General features: G+C 38.9%; 1 protein-coding gene across 1 annotated transcript in view; it reads right to left on the bottom strand.

Annotated features, from left to right (window-relative positions):
• Positions 1 to 131: 131 nt before the first annotated feature.
• Positions 132 to 13,091, bottom strand: part of ddx56 (DEAD (Asp-Glu-Ala-Asp) box helicase 56) — a 15,323-nt gene continuing 2,363 nt past the window's right edge. Inside the window, exons 3-14 of the mRNA XM_080868053.1 lie at positions 12,909 to 13,063; positions 11,963 to 12,133; positions 11,316 to 11,406; positions 10,262 to 10,503; positions 9,067 to 9,207; positions 8,068 to 8,181; positions 7,892 to 7,986; positions 7,173 to 7,246; positions 5,870 to 5,959; positions 5,679 to 5,784; positions 1,405 to 1,505; positions 132 to 376 (exon numbers count right to left, since the gene is read on the bottom strand). Coding sequence (XP_080724179.1) covers positions 293 to 376; positions 1,405 to 1,505; positions 5,679 to 5,784; positions 5,870 to 5,959; positions 7,173 to 7,246; positions 7,892 to 7,986; positions 8,068 to 8,181; positions 9,067 to 9,207; positions 10,262 to 10,503; positions 11,316 to 11,406; positions 11,963 to 12,133; positions 12,909 to 13,063 — 1,464 coding nt within the window. The 3' untranslated portion in view covers positions 132 to 292. The remainder of the gene's footprint in view (positions 377 to 1,404; positions 1,506 to 5,678; positions 5,785 to 5,869; positions 5,960 to 7,172; positions 7,247 to 7,891; positions 7,987 to 8,067; positions 8,182 to 9,066; positions 9,208 to 10,261; positions 10,504 to 11,315; positions 11,407 to 11,962; positions 12,134 to 12,908; positions 13,064 to 13,091) is intronic.

Raw genomic sequence — 13,091 nt, 5'->3', positions numbered from 1 at the left:
GAATTTCACTCAGGGAAACTAAAGTTTTCTAAACTTTACCAACGTTCCTTTGTTTTAGGTGTCATTTTGCAAACATCAGCATGCTAATGCTCATCGAATTACAGCACAACAGAGACACTGTTTGACAAAAAATGTATTCCAACATGTGTAATTATACAGAGCAAATGCACTGTGTATACAGTTAATTATTCAATGGATCAAATAAAACAGATATTGCTAATGAGATATAATAGACTGGTGTATGAGTGTAATAACATTTGCAACTCAAACGCATTCAGGTGTGTTCCAACGGCTATGACTGGCTCGCTTTGCCTTTTCTGTTTTTCCCTCCAGTGTACTGGAAACTCTTCAGTGGGTTCTTCCCCCGGATGTTCTTCTACCAAAACCAAAAGGGAACACATTAGCTCAGAACAAGGGGGTGATTTCATCAAACTAACTGGACATTTTTGTTTTAATATACATTTTATATTGTGAGCTTTGTAAAAGACATAAAATGGCATCTCACTAATATCAATTAGGGCTGCACGATTAATCGTTAGAAAATCGCGATCTCAATTCATACTTATGTGCGATCTCATTTCCAAATGACAACGATTAAAAAAAAAAAAAAAAAAAAAAGACGACGACGATTGTACCGCATTTTGATCCGGGACGTACTCTGCATGAAAACAAGCGCTCACTCTTCCTGCTCAACAAATGACAAGGGCGGAGCCTTATACCACGTGATACAGAAGCTGTGCCGTGTGATGCTAAAATTAGCAGGGAAAAAACAACGGAGAGCACGTCAGGGATGACGAGAAAGTGACAGGAGAAAATCCGTCTTCGTCAACCACCCAAACACCTAATATCAATATAAATAAAATTGATAAAACGTGTCATCTAAGAGTGATGCTCAAAACTAGTTCATGCATTTATTACATCTAGGCTAGACTATTATAATTCATTATTATCAGATTGTGTCTTTTATCCTGCCAGCTGCAGTAGATGTCTGCCCCTCCCTGTTTCTGTTAGAGGTTTCTTCCTATTAAAAGGAAGCTCCTTCTTCCCAATGTCACCAAGTGTTTGCACACAGGGGGTCGTTCAACTGTTGGGGTTTTCTTCTGTACTATCATAGGGTGTTTGCCTTACAATATAAAATGCCTTGAAGCAACTGTTCTCATTTGGTACATTATAAGTAAAAGTGAACTGAAATTTAGAAGTAAGAAAATAGTACAAACGCTCACAACTCAAATTGCCTGATTTTGTTTAACTAAAATCTAATAGATATACAGTTTGTTTTCACAGTGAAACAGAAAATACATGACAAAAAATATGCCAAAAAGGTGAAACCTGGAACAGAATTCAAACTATTACACAGATCTGTGGCGTATCAAAGATCTGGTGTCCCTTCCAACCAAATCTCACCTTAAAACTGCTCTTGATGACTCCTCCTGGTCTCTGTATCTCTTTTCTCCGCCTTCTTCTGCTTGTCAGTGGATGTACCACGCCCTTCAGTGCCTCAGGAACTGCAGGAAAGTGAAATGAAAATGAAAAAAAATTGCATACTCAAATATACATCGATACATTGTAATTAGATCTTCCAGCACACTGATGCATCCTTATAAAATAAATTAATCCATGAAACATACTTAGGAGTAGAAAGCCACCATGCTTGCCCTTAGGGCTGCTCGATTATGGCAAAAATGATAATCACGATTATTTTCACTGAAATTGAGATCTCGATTATTTGACGATATTTATTTAACCCTTTAAGACCTACTACAGAACCAAGTCCGCCAGAGCTTATATTATTTTTTTACATGTTGTAGTGCCATTTGTGGGAGCATTTCAAGTTGCTATACAACTGTTATAGCCCATATTTTAATAATATGTATGCATTAAGTCCATAGTAACTACATTAATTGCAAAAAAGTGCAATAAACTACAAAAAAATTGAAAATCGTTTTTGGGTTTTTTTTTTTTACATATATTTCTACTTGGAGAAATTTAAGAGGTTTATCCCTCAAAACTTTAAATACAAAAAAGTTGCAAAAAATAGTTTACAACAACAGGAAATTTATTTTGAGTGTCTTCATAGTTTTATTTTGGAGATACAGCAATTTTTATATACTGCAGGAAAAATGAAAAAACAATCCTATGATGCAAATTTGCAAAGAAAACAGCAGGTGCATCAAAATAAACTATTTCCAGCAGTGCAATTCGAGTTCTAAGCATCCCAGAAACTATTCAGAAAAGTCTAACATGACCAGTATAAGCCTATACTGGTCTTAAGGCCTTAAGGCCTACAAGTAAAAAAAACTACATTTTCCGCGAAAATGACGTCACTTCCGGTTTCGGCCAGGAAATGGCGGACATGCGACAGTTCGCGCTGACGTCTGTTTCACTGTGGGAAGTGTTACGAACAGCTGATCGGATCGGCAAAGCGTGTTTCTGGAATATTATGTTTTTGTTCCTGCAAGCGCTTTTTATGCAATTTTTGCAAAGCTTTATGTGGAAGGAAACCGTGACCGAGGACAAGCTGATGGCATAAGATGCAAGTACAACTCCTCCGGTTTCATATGCAAAACAAATTATTGCGCTAGCTTACACGGTTCAGGTTCTACAGGGATTTAAAAATAGTTACGCAAAACGGAGCGTGCTGCTCTGACCGGCTTTAAAGGGTTAACAATGACTTTAAAAAATAATATAAAATAGTGTGCAACACCACTGAAGTTTTTTTTAACCTCTCTTTTCAACCAAAGGCAGTCACTCTCTCCTCTCCAAATAACTTCTGCTTAGCTTTCCGAGCTTCCCTCGGGTCCTCTTAATCAGTGGTCTCCAACCTTTTTTGCGCCACGGACCGGTTTATGCCCGACAATATTTTCACGGACCGGTGTTCCAGATCTACTGGCGTTTAGATCAACTGGCGTTGGTCGAACAGATGTGTGGCAAACTTGCGTTTCAGGAGCTGCTACTGACAAACCAGCAAAAAAAAAACCGCCAAATGTGTCATCTGTGACACTTGTGAGGTTGTCTCAAACACACTCCGTCAGTCTTGATGCTGTTGAACAACAAAATGTATAAAAATGTGGCGAGTTTACCTGGTGATATCCTCATGCGCGACGCGATCGCGAAAACAGCAAACAAGTAATACCACGGCGATGTTGTTCACAGGACAGCAAGAGTAAACGATCGGGAGACTCTTGTCGTCGTTATCGTTCCCCTCGCACGGTTTATTTCTCCGAATTCAGCGTTTTTGCTTCACAACTAAAGCGAGCAGTTTACTTTGTGCACTAACATGGACTCGAGTCAACCAGCGCCACCTCTGGCCAAGTGCCACAGCCTACAGCCAGATCAACTTGTGACACACATCTGCACCACGTTTGAATTCGTTTCATGCACAACACATTTGTACCTTTCAATTGTGTCTGTTTGTGCGTCATGCAAATAAACCTTTGAAAAGAATGAAATGACACTAATATTTCACTAGTTTTGTAACATCACGTGTCGTTAGCGTAGTCTGTCTGTGTCTTTTCTCTGCGAACAAACATGTTAGAGTTGGTTGTTATATACAGTCTGTATAAGTGTGGTTAATCTAATAAACATGTGTAAGGAGATGGCAGTTACGCTGAATGTACAGCAGTTACACAGTGATTAGTAATAAACAGTCAGACAATGACTCTGACAATCTCATTCAATCTTGCAGACTGAATGCACCTTCTGTGGAAAGTGGTACCACACAGTGTGTGTGGACTTCCCCTGTGCAGAAGGTGCAATTGAAAGGTACAAATGTGTTGTGCATGAAACGAATTCAAATGTGGTGCAGATGTGTGTCACAAGTTGATCTGGCTGTAGGCTGTGGCACTTGGCCAGAGGTGGCGCTGGTTGACCCGAGTCCATGTTAGTGCACAAAGTAAACTGCTCGCTGTAGTTGTGAAGCAAAAACGCTGAATTCGGAGAAATAAACCGTGCGAGGGGAACGATAACGACGACAAGAGTCTCCCGATCGTTTACTCTTGCTGTCCTGTGAACAACATCGCCATGGTGTTACTTGTTTGCTGTTTTCGCGATCGCGTCACGCATGAGGATATCACCAGGTAAACTCGCCACATTTTTATACATTTTGTTGTTCAACAGCATCACGACTGACGGAGTGTGTTTGAGACAACCTCACAAGTGTCACAGATGACACATTTGGCGTTTTTTTGCTGGTTTGTCGGTAGCAGCTCCTGAAACGCAAGTCTGCCACACATCTGTTCGACCAACGCCAGTTGATCTAAACGCCAGTAGATCTGGAACACCGGCCTTTAAGGTGTCGCGGATAAATGAGGGAGGGGCTAATAATCGGCTCAGTCATTGAATGATCGTTGAAAGCCCAGATCGTAATCGTGATTAAAATTCGATTAATTGAGCAGCCCTACTTGCCCTGCCATCTTGAACACAGTGGCTGATTTGCCATTTTGCGTTAACTGCGTTTTATGTATGTGGACAGAGAAGGATCCACATGTGCAGTACACCAAAGGCAGAAGAGAAGAAACACGTAGGCATTTGCGTGCCACTGAGACAAATTTTAATTTGTCTGTCGACTTTCACACTCAACATATGAAGGATCATTCTTATATTTTTTTCATTTGAGAAACTGTCTCCACAAAAGAAGCAAAAATGCAAAGGGAAGAGACAACACAACAGGCATCATTATAAGACGCCATCTTTTCACCTCATTCCTCATCTGAAGTCTTTAGTCAGGCCTCTAACATACAAAAACATATGTAAACATTCTTATTTATTCCTGATATTGTTGCAAATGCTTATGGTCAACCAAATTAGACATGTGACCATCCCACCTCCGGACAGCTAACAACAAGCCAGTTAACAATAGCTGATTATATGCTAGCAATATACCAGCTAATGTTAGGTTCGAGTTTCCTAAAAAATGTACTTTCTGCTCTGATGAATAGTTTGCTCAGTCACATTATATGACAGTTTTACAAACAATGACTAACAACAGGACAAACAGAAGCACTTACTGACAGAAAAGTTTAGATCTCTTCAGTAACTCAGTATCACTGTCATCAGACTGACTCGTGGATTTGTATCGAATTCTTTCGGCGTAAATAGATTTGACCACATATTGACAGCTGATTAACATTTTTTTGTCCTACAGCAACCATTATGGCTAGGATTATTGAACTGAATTGGGAGGCGTAAGAAAACAAAACTCAACTTGACTGAAATTTGCAATCTAGTGGTGAAATTTTACACAGTGTAACTTAAGCTCTGTAAGTTCTGAAAATATGCTACTGTAACTTAACTCCAACTTTCAGTTATCTCGCCCAATTACATTTTTCACAATAAAAAAAAATGACGTTCTGTTAATGTTAATTTCCTTCAATAAAAAATTAACTAACAGAATTTTAGAAGAAATTATCCAAATTTGAGCTAACACTATGTAAACCTAATTGTTAATGTGATGTGCTCATGGGTAATAGTTTCTTTCAGTATTGCATTTAGAGTCAAACTTTCAACAAAAAAAATGAATTATTTCACACAAATCACTCCTTACTAGCCAAGACCTACATGGCATCATGGAAGTAGAAGATCAATATTTTTTAGCATAAACAATATACATTATAAACAGGAAAAATATCTTAATGGAAAATTTTGGTTAGGGTGATATTCATATATAATCAGACACTTACTGAGATACTCAGGTACATTCTTAAGGTGAGGTTTGACAACAGCAGGATGGAGGTCTTTGTCATGCCGGAGTAGCTGCAGATCTCTGGGGTTGTCCTCAAAGTATGTCTGAGTGAGAGCACAAGCATGCAATCAAAACGTGTTCAAACACTTCTGCCTTCCTCTGTCTTTAGAAAAAAAAATCATCTCTCACCTTAAGTTTTTCTGAATTGAGCAGCTCCTGTTTGATCTCTTTTAGTCTGGCCTCCTTCACTGCCTGCTTTGTCACTGAGCGCATTGCGTCCTAAAGAAAAACTAAAAATAATCAATTCCCCTTACATTACACTTAAAAAAGAAAAAAAAGGGGCTAGGACTTGGCGATAAAACGATAAAAATGGTTATCTTTCCTCGTCTTTCCATCAAAAGAAATATGAGAAATGGTCAACATAAAGTAGAACTTGAAATTTGACAGACATCACAAAAGGCACAATGAGAATAGCACTGGACCAAATCAATCATGTGCTCGAAAACTCAGCTGATGGCATTACTACACAAGACAACTGAACAGACACAGTCCAAAGGTCAAACGATGAACAACCAAGGAACTCATCACCATCTTTATTTCTAGCATTTTTCTACCCGGCTGCCTCCCATTCACGCACCTGCCTTCTGTCATGCTTCTACTGACTTTTGTTCTTCTTCTCTGTATACTTCACTCACTTAACATCACAATGTCATCTGCAAACATAGGGATTCCTGCCAACCTCATCTGTTAACCGAGATTCACAAATACACAGTGCAACTGCTTCTGGCTTCTCTGACCTACTCCATCAACACATTGTATCTGTAGTGCTCTTTCTCAGCATGAAGCAATACTGCTGCTCACTAACTGTCACCTCCCTTCTTAGCCTAACTTCAACAACGGGTTCCCATACCTTCGTGATATGTCTCATCCCTACCAGTACACTTTTTCTCCATTCTTTAGCCTCACTGTCTCACTCTCCAAGACTGTTTTAAAACAGTTTTGTCAGAAGGTCCACCGCTGTCTCTCCCACACATCTCCCTCCTTCAACTGAGCCAAAAATCTTTCCGCTCTTCATCCTCTGCCTCCTTCTCCTGCCTTTCCTTCTCTCTTGTTGCCTCCTAACATGTCTTCCCCCTTTCCCATTTCTTTTTTCAGCCAACACTAACACCCTGTTGGCCCAGAGAGGTGGTCATTGTTGAGTCAAAACTTGACCAATCGGTAGGGAAATCTTTTTTGATCAGTATGTTTGATTTGTCCAAGATTTTACACCAAATGCCCTTCCTGAAGGAACGCTCCCCATTTACAAGGGCGAAGGGACTGGCACAGAGTATACTGGCTTGTGCTGATATGAAAAACTGATTATAAGTTTGTTTGTTTTTTCCATTTGTTGTTCAGCCATAGACTTAACTAATGCCAACAATCAGCAAATGTTGAGGAATTTGCCATTTTTGGAATTAAATTGAGCTTCCAAAAGGAGGAGGAGGATACTCACCCGGCATCTGTACCTGAAGCCTTCAATCTGCTCCATTTTAAATTCATAAGGTTTGAGGGGAGAATTGGTCTCATCTAAACACAAACAGAATAAAAACAACTTACAAAAAATTATCTCACTCCATTTAAATATCATGCTACACTCTAAAAGTATTTGCACCCATCCTGATTTCATAGTTATTTTGTACATTTGTCTTCCCTTCACTTGTTGGTAGACAGCAGAATCCATACTTCCACCAGGTTTCCAGCAAAACAAAACATTAAAAACTGCAGTTTGTGTTTAGTCTGGTTATCAATTTCTTCGATAATGTGAAACATGCAAATGTGACAAATATGCAAAAAGATATAGGGTGCAAGTACTTGTTCACAGCACTGTATACTACTCCCTGAGGTTCAATATTTTAGCACTGAGACACATCAAACTCTGATGCAGCTGTAGAAGGTGAAGCTGACTAACTAGAGAAACGGTCTACCATTTCACTTATTCAGCGAAAAACTAGATGTGGGCCTTTTTCGCATGTGAAGTGAACATAGCCTAACTGTGTTTAAAGTAAAATGAAAAACAACATGCTACAGTCATCAACACAGAAACAGTCATAATGATAATGATGATATTAATGCAAGTGGATCTCTCTGCAACTCCATTTTTACTTAATTTTCACATTAAAAAGTCAGTAAAAGGTGTAGGCCTAAAATTAGATCAAAACACATCTTCATTACCCCCAGTGAGAGCTTCCTCCACCTCTGACAGCAAACCAAGCTCGGTATGAGATACAAATGACAGAGCGGTGCCCGGGTTGTCTGCTCTTGCCGTTCTGCAAGAATAAAAGTGGCCATCAGAGTTTGATTTTTAGTAAAGATTATCATGTCATTTTTTTAAAAGAAACTGTACATACCTTCCAACTCGATGAATATACGATTCCGCAGTTTTTGGGAAATCAAAGTTAATTACATTGGCAACATTTTGGAAGTCCACACCTCTTGACACTCCATACTCTTTATCTTTAGCTCTAAAGAGACAACAAAACAGTCAATACAGTGTCCAAATGCAATTTTTAATAGGCTGGTTCTATCATCCAATATCTGACGACATGGGTTACGCCACATAATGTGGGTTTTTCAATGTGGCTGCAAACACAGCTTGTTTAGAAGGTTTAAATGTATTTATTGAAATGGTAAAATCTCAACTTCAGCAATCCAACTGACCATCAAACTCTTTTTCCACTGATAAAGACCAACAACCTGAAAGCTTCCATTTATCCATCCATCCTCTCCTGCTAACCCTGATAAGGGTCGTGGAGAGACTGGAGCCTTTTGTTTGACTATATTACTGTCTGTAATATTGTTAAAGTCCTAAATTATCCCCTTTAAAGTGTTTGCACTCACAACATCATGTACAGTAAGACAGGCATGGAGAACAGTGGCAAGGCAGCCCAGGCGGAGAAATTTTGCTTTTAGACTTTGTGACTCATTTAATTTCTATATGTGAAGGAGAAAAAAAGAACTATCCAATCAGATAGGTATTTGTGGTGAATGAAAGACAGTTATAGTTTCAAGCAGTTTTAAGCACCACATCCAAAATTCAAGCACTTTTCAAACCACGAAAGGGCAATGTTAAAATTTAAGCAATTTCTAGCATTTCAAGCACCCGTACGAACCCTGGGCACCATTTCTGGTAACCAGCACCAAAAGACTTCACTGTTGTCTATACTTAAGAATATAAACTGTAGTTTTACACTGTTGAGAAAGTCCAACTGGTTACTGAAACATCACATAAAATGTATTCTACTAACATTAGTTTTCCCCCTTATGGCATTTTTCCCCATCTTGTGCTGCTTCAGAATATTATCTCTCTAATATTTTTTATTTGAGTGTTAATCAATAGTCTGACTTACTTTCCTCCCTTCTTTTGGGCCTTTTTCTTCTCTTTCCCTGCAGTCGTCTGTGGTGCAGCGGCTGTATCAGTCAGACTCTGCTCATCTGAGGCGATGATGTAGTCATAAAACCCCTGATTAAACTGGGCAATGATGTGACACCTGCAACAGAGTGATACAAAACACAAACACAGAGAGAAGAGAAAGGAATCAATAATGCACCATACATACTGGATGACTGCCTGCTACAGTATACTTTTACTATTGTGGGTGTCATGTGCCGTGTCGGGTCCAAATTAACAAGACACTTAAAAAGAAAACAAGCAAATACACAAAAATCTTAAAACAGATGCATTAATAGTTCAAAACTATGATACTTATATTTGTGGACAGACTATTCTGTGTAACACTACACAAGCCTCTCCAATAGTGCCTTGAAACGTGATCCTTTGTTGTTACTTTGCTGTCTAGACTGATTATTGATTACGGTAGTTTTTGTTCTTTAAGTTATCCAGCTATTTATCAACAGAGGTTCCAACCCTAACCCACAGGTAAATTTACCTTAATTTCACCAACTTAGACTGCAGTACTAACTTTTCTTCAAAACATGCAGGGCATTTTACAATGTGGCGAGTTCAAAACTGGATTTGTGCTGCTACACAGTTCCCCATGGCTACGGTGCAGAACAAAGACCATCAGCTGCAGTCTAAGCTAGTGGAGCTGGAGCAGCTATTGGCTGCAAAGTGCAATATTTGAAGGACTCCTTTTACTGTGCTCACAGATACTCGCATGCTTATTGAGCCCAATTCTTTTAATTTTTTTTTTACACAATCTTGGGATCTAAAGTCTGATCTTCAAAGCGCATGTTTCATGCAGGTTCTGATGTTAATCATTTAAGGAAATATTACAGAATCATCTGCACTGTCACATTGCGTATAAAATCAATGAAATTGACTGTCCCTCTTCACGGGAGTCATTGACCAATAAAGTTTACTGCAACAGTCTAGATGGTTACAAAGGAACTCTGGCCTTTTTAACACTTATGTTCATGTTCATCAGTCCAACATCAGGAGAAAACTCAATAATTACACTGTATATAGCCCAATGTTGTGCTCTGAATAAGGTGACTGTACACCTTCATATTTCCACACAGAACCAAGTTGAAAAAAAAAACCTGAAAATGTATATAACACTGTCCTGTGAATTCTCCTCTCACCTGGACTGGACCGGCAGTTCAGAATTGAGGACGCAGGCAGGAATGCCAAACTGTTCGAGAAACAGTTTGAGTCTATAGCATCTGTCCACAGTTCCCACAAACAATAACGTCTTCCCCTTAACCAGGCACAGCTTGAGCAGTGTGTACACAAGTAGAAACTTGTCCTCCTCCTCACATTTGATGCTGTACTGCTGCAGCTGGCTGCTGTCTGGGAGCTGGGATCCTTGAAGCTTCAGTATCACCTAACAAAACACCATATTCAAAATGGATGTGTGGGTCAAGACAAAACCAGAAACATCAACACATCCTGCATATCACCTCTGACTGCAGCTTAAACTTCACTCTTATTCTTCACTAAGGTTTTCGCAAGAGAATAAAGTTATGTTTTTTTGTACTCATTTACTTTGCGCAAGTCTTTAACTGCACAATGCAGAAGAGAACACTGATAATGATAATACAACAATGATCAATTCACACTGTGTGAAATTAACTCTTGGTCTCAGTCTGTACAGTATTAATTAGAAACATAGCAGGCTAAGAGTGTTTTCACAACTATAGTTCTTTTACTCTGGTCCGAATCAGGTGGCTAGTTGCTAACTTGTACTGACCTTCGCTTCTATGATGCCCCGCCACATCTCAGGTGGGAAGGTGTGTATCTCAAACTTACTAGTATTTGGGTTGAATCACGTTCATACCATAAATTTGTTAGAAACAAATTTATGGTATGAACGGTATGATTGTTTTCTTTTGTTCTCAACCCAAGTGCAATTACTGTGTTCTGTTAAATTTATATAGCCATTTGCTGTTACTGGTTGGGGGTTAAGGGAAGAAAAAATATAATAATAGTAAATCTAATAATAAATACTGAATAAATATATTCAGTAAGTGGGAGTCTCTGGGAGAAATCTGTGTTGATACCTGAGGCTGAAGGAGAAAGGCAGGGCTGATTTGACTTGACAGGAAGTAACTCAAATGTTATTAATAATGTATCTAAACATTCAATTGTATAGAAAACAATAAACCTTTGATCAAGTGAGTGTTAAGGGGACATTACAGGATTGTGCAGCAACAGCTCCTTGAGGCTCTGGACATCCTCATTAAATGTAGCAGACATCAGGAAAGACTGGTAGATATTTGGTAAATGGCTGTTTTAAAAAAAAGAAAAGAAAGAAAGATAAAAAAAAAAACAGTTAAATTTGACATTAAGGCTACAATAACTAACCTAAACCCAACTGAAGCCAAACTAAATGTAAACACAGGCAACTTGTGGCTGCAGGGAAGAAAAGTATGTTTGGTGGTCTTTGAAAAAGACTGATGCTCCAATCTAAAACAGATTTTTGCTTCATTTCTTTTTTTACCAAGTTTGAGATTTTAAGAACAAGAACAGAAGAAAACTATGATGTGAAAAAAGAGACTTCTTTCTTCTTTGCCTCTTACATTTAAATTAGTTTGGAAAATGGATGAGTTGAAAACATTATTAGCTCGTGTCATATTCATAAGAAGGCTATAACCTATAACACTATTACACATGTAAGTTTCATGCAACTTTCACCTAAAACAGGCTGGGAATCTCTCATTTAAATCCCGGACGTTAAAAACAAACAAAAACACCACCTTTCTAATGCAAATTTTAAAACAAACAGCAGCAGGAGACGCTTGCATGAAGCGAGTTCCCTCTGGTGAAAATCTGTACACTCTCACCACAACAAGTTCTTCAGGTCAGACTCAAAGCCAAAAGAGAAGATTAGGTCGGCTTCGTCTACCACCAGCATCTCAAGAGAAGAACGCAGGACCAGGTTCTGTGCGTTGAGATGGGCAAGCACACGGGATGGCGTCCCCACAACTACATCCGGCTTCTCCATTAAAATGGGCCTGTCCACACATAAAAGTGATCATTTAAAATACATCTCCTCATTTGACAACACGGACTTTTTTATTAATCTATGAAGTCCACAATTACACTTTGCGGATTTAAAAATATTATATAACTGCAATACTGTGGAAAAATGCAGGCACTTGAAGTCTTTAGATTCTTATCACACAATCAGGGACTTTTGAGCTTGCTAAATGCACAACAGAACAATAAACCCAAGCAAAGCATAAAACAGGAAGGGGTAAGAGCAATTAAAATCAAAAGAACAAGGAGGACTGTTCACTAGCAAAATGATTGCAGATTTACAAAAAAAAAAAAAGAAATTAATTAATAAATAAAATACTAAAAAAATGACCGTACCATGAAATCAAATACAGACGTTACAGTAGCATTGTACCATGATAGATCAAATTCTACTTTACTGTATTCATAATTCCATCAGTATTGACATGATCCCAAACACCACTGGCTGAAATGCAGCTCTAAAGCATGGCGAGGCCTCCACAATGTTTTAGAGATTACTGTAGCCACACACAGCTGCACCCATCTTCTGACGTGTTCCATACATGTTGGCACTAATCAGAACCAAAGTGAGAACAAAAGTAACCTGATGACAGCAATATTGAGGTCACTGTGTTTTTTTTCTGTGGAGTACTCTTTCCGTGAAGTTAAACGATAAATAAAAACTATTCAGACCACGTGGACCAGTGTCTCCCACACAGACTTTATTTGAACAGACCGCTTCAGCTTTCTGACTGAAAGAAATGTGCTGACCTCTGTGTTGACAGATCAACCTTGCTAGAGATGTCGGCCACTCGGACGTCCCTGGAGCAGTACGCTGTTAACTGTCTCATCATAATCTGAACTTGGTGACCCAGTTCTTTGGTTGGCACCACAATCAGAGCCCTCACATCTTGCTCACGCACAGTCTAACAGGAGAAACAACAAACAGTGAAT

Source organism: Rhamphochromis sp. 'chilingali' (assembly GCF_963969265.1).
Source record: "Rhamphochromis sp. 'chilingali' genome assembly, chromosome: 2".
Lineage (NCBI taxonomy): Eukaryota > Metazoa > Chordata > Actinopteri > Cichliformes > Cichlidae > Rhamphochromis > Rhamphochromis sp. 'chilingali'.
This window is presented reverse-complemented; position numbering and strand designations above follow the sequence as displayed.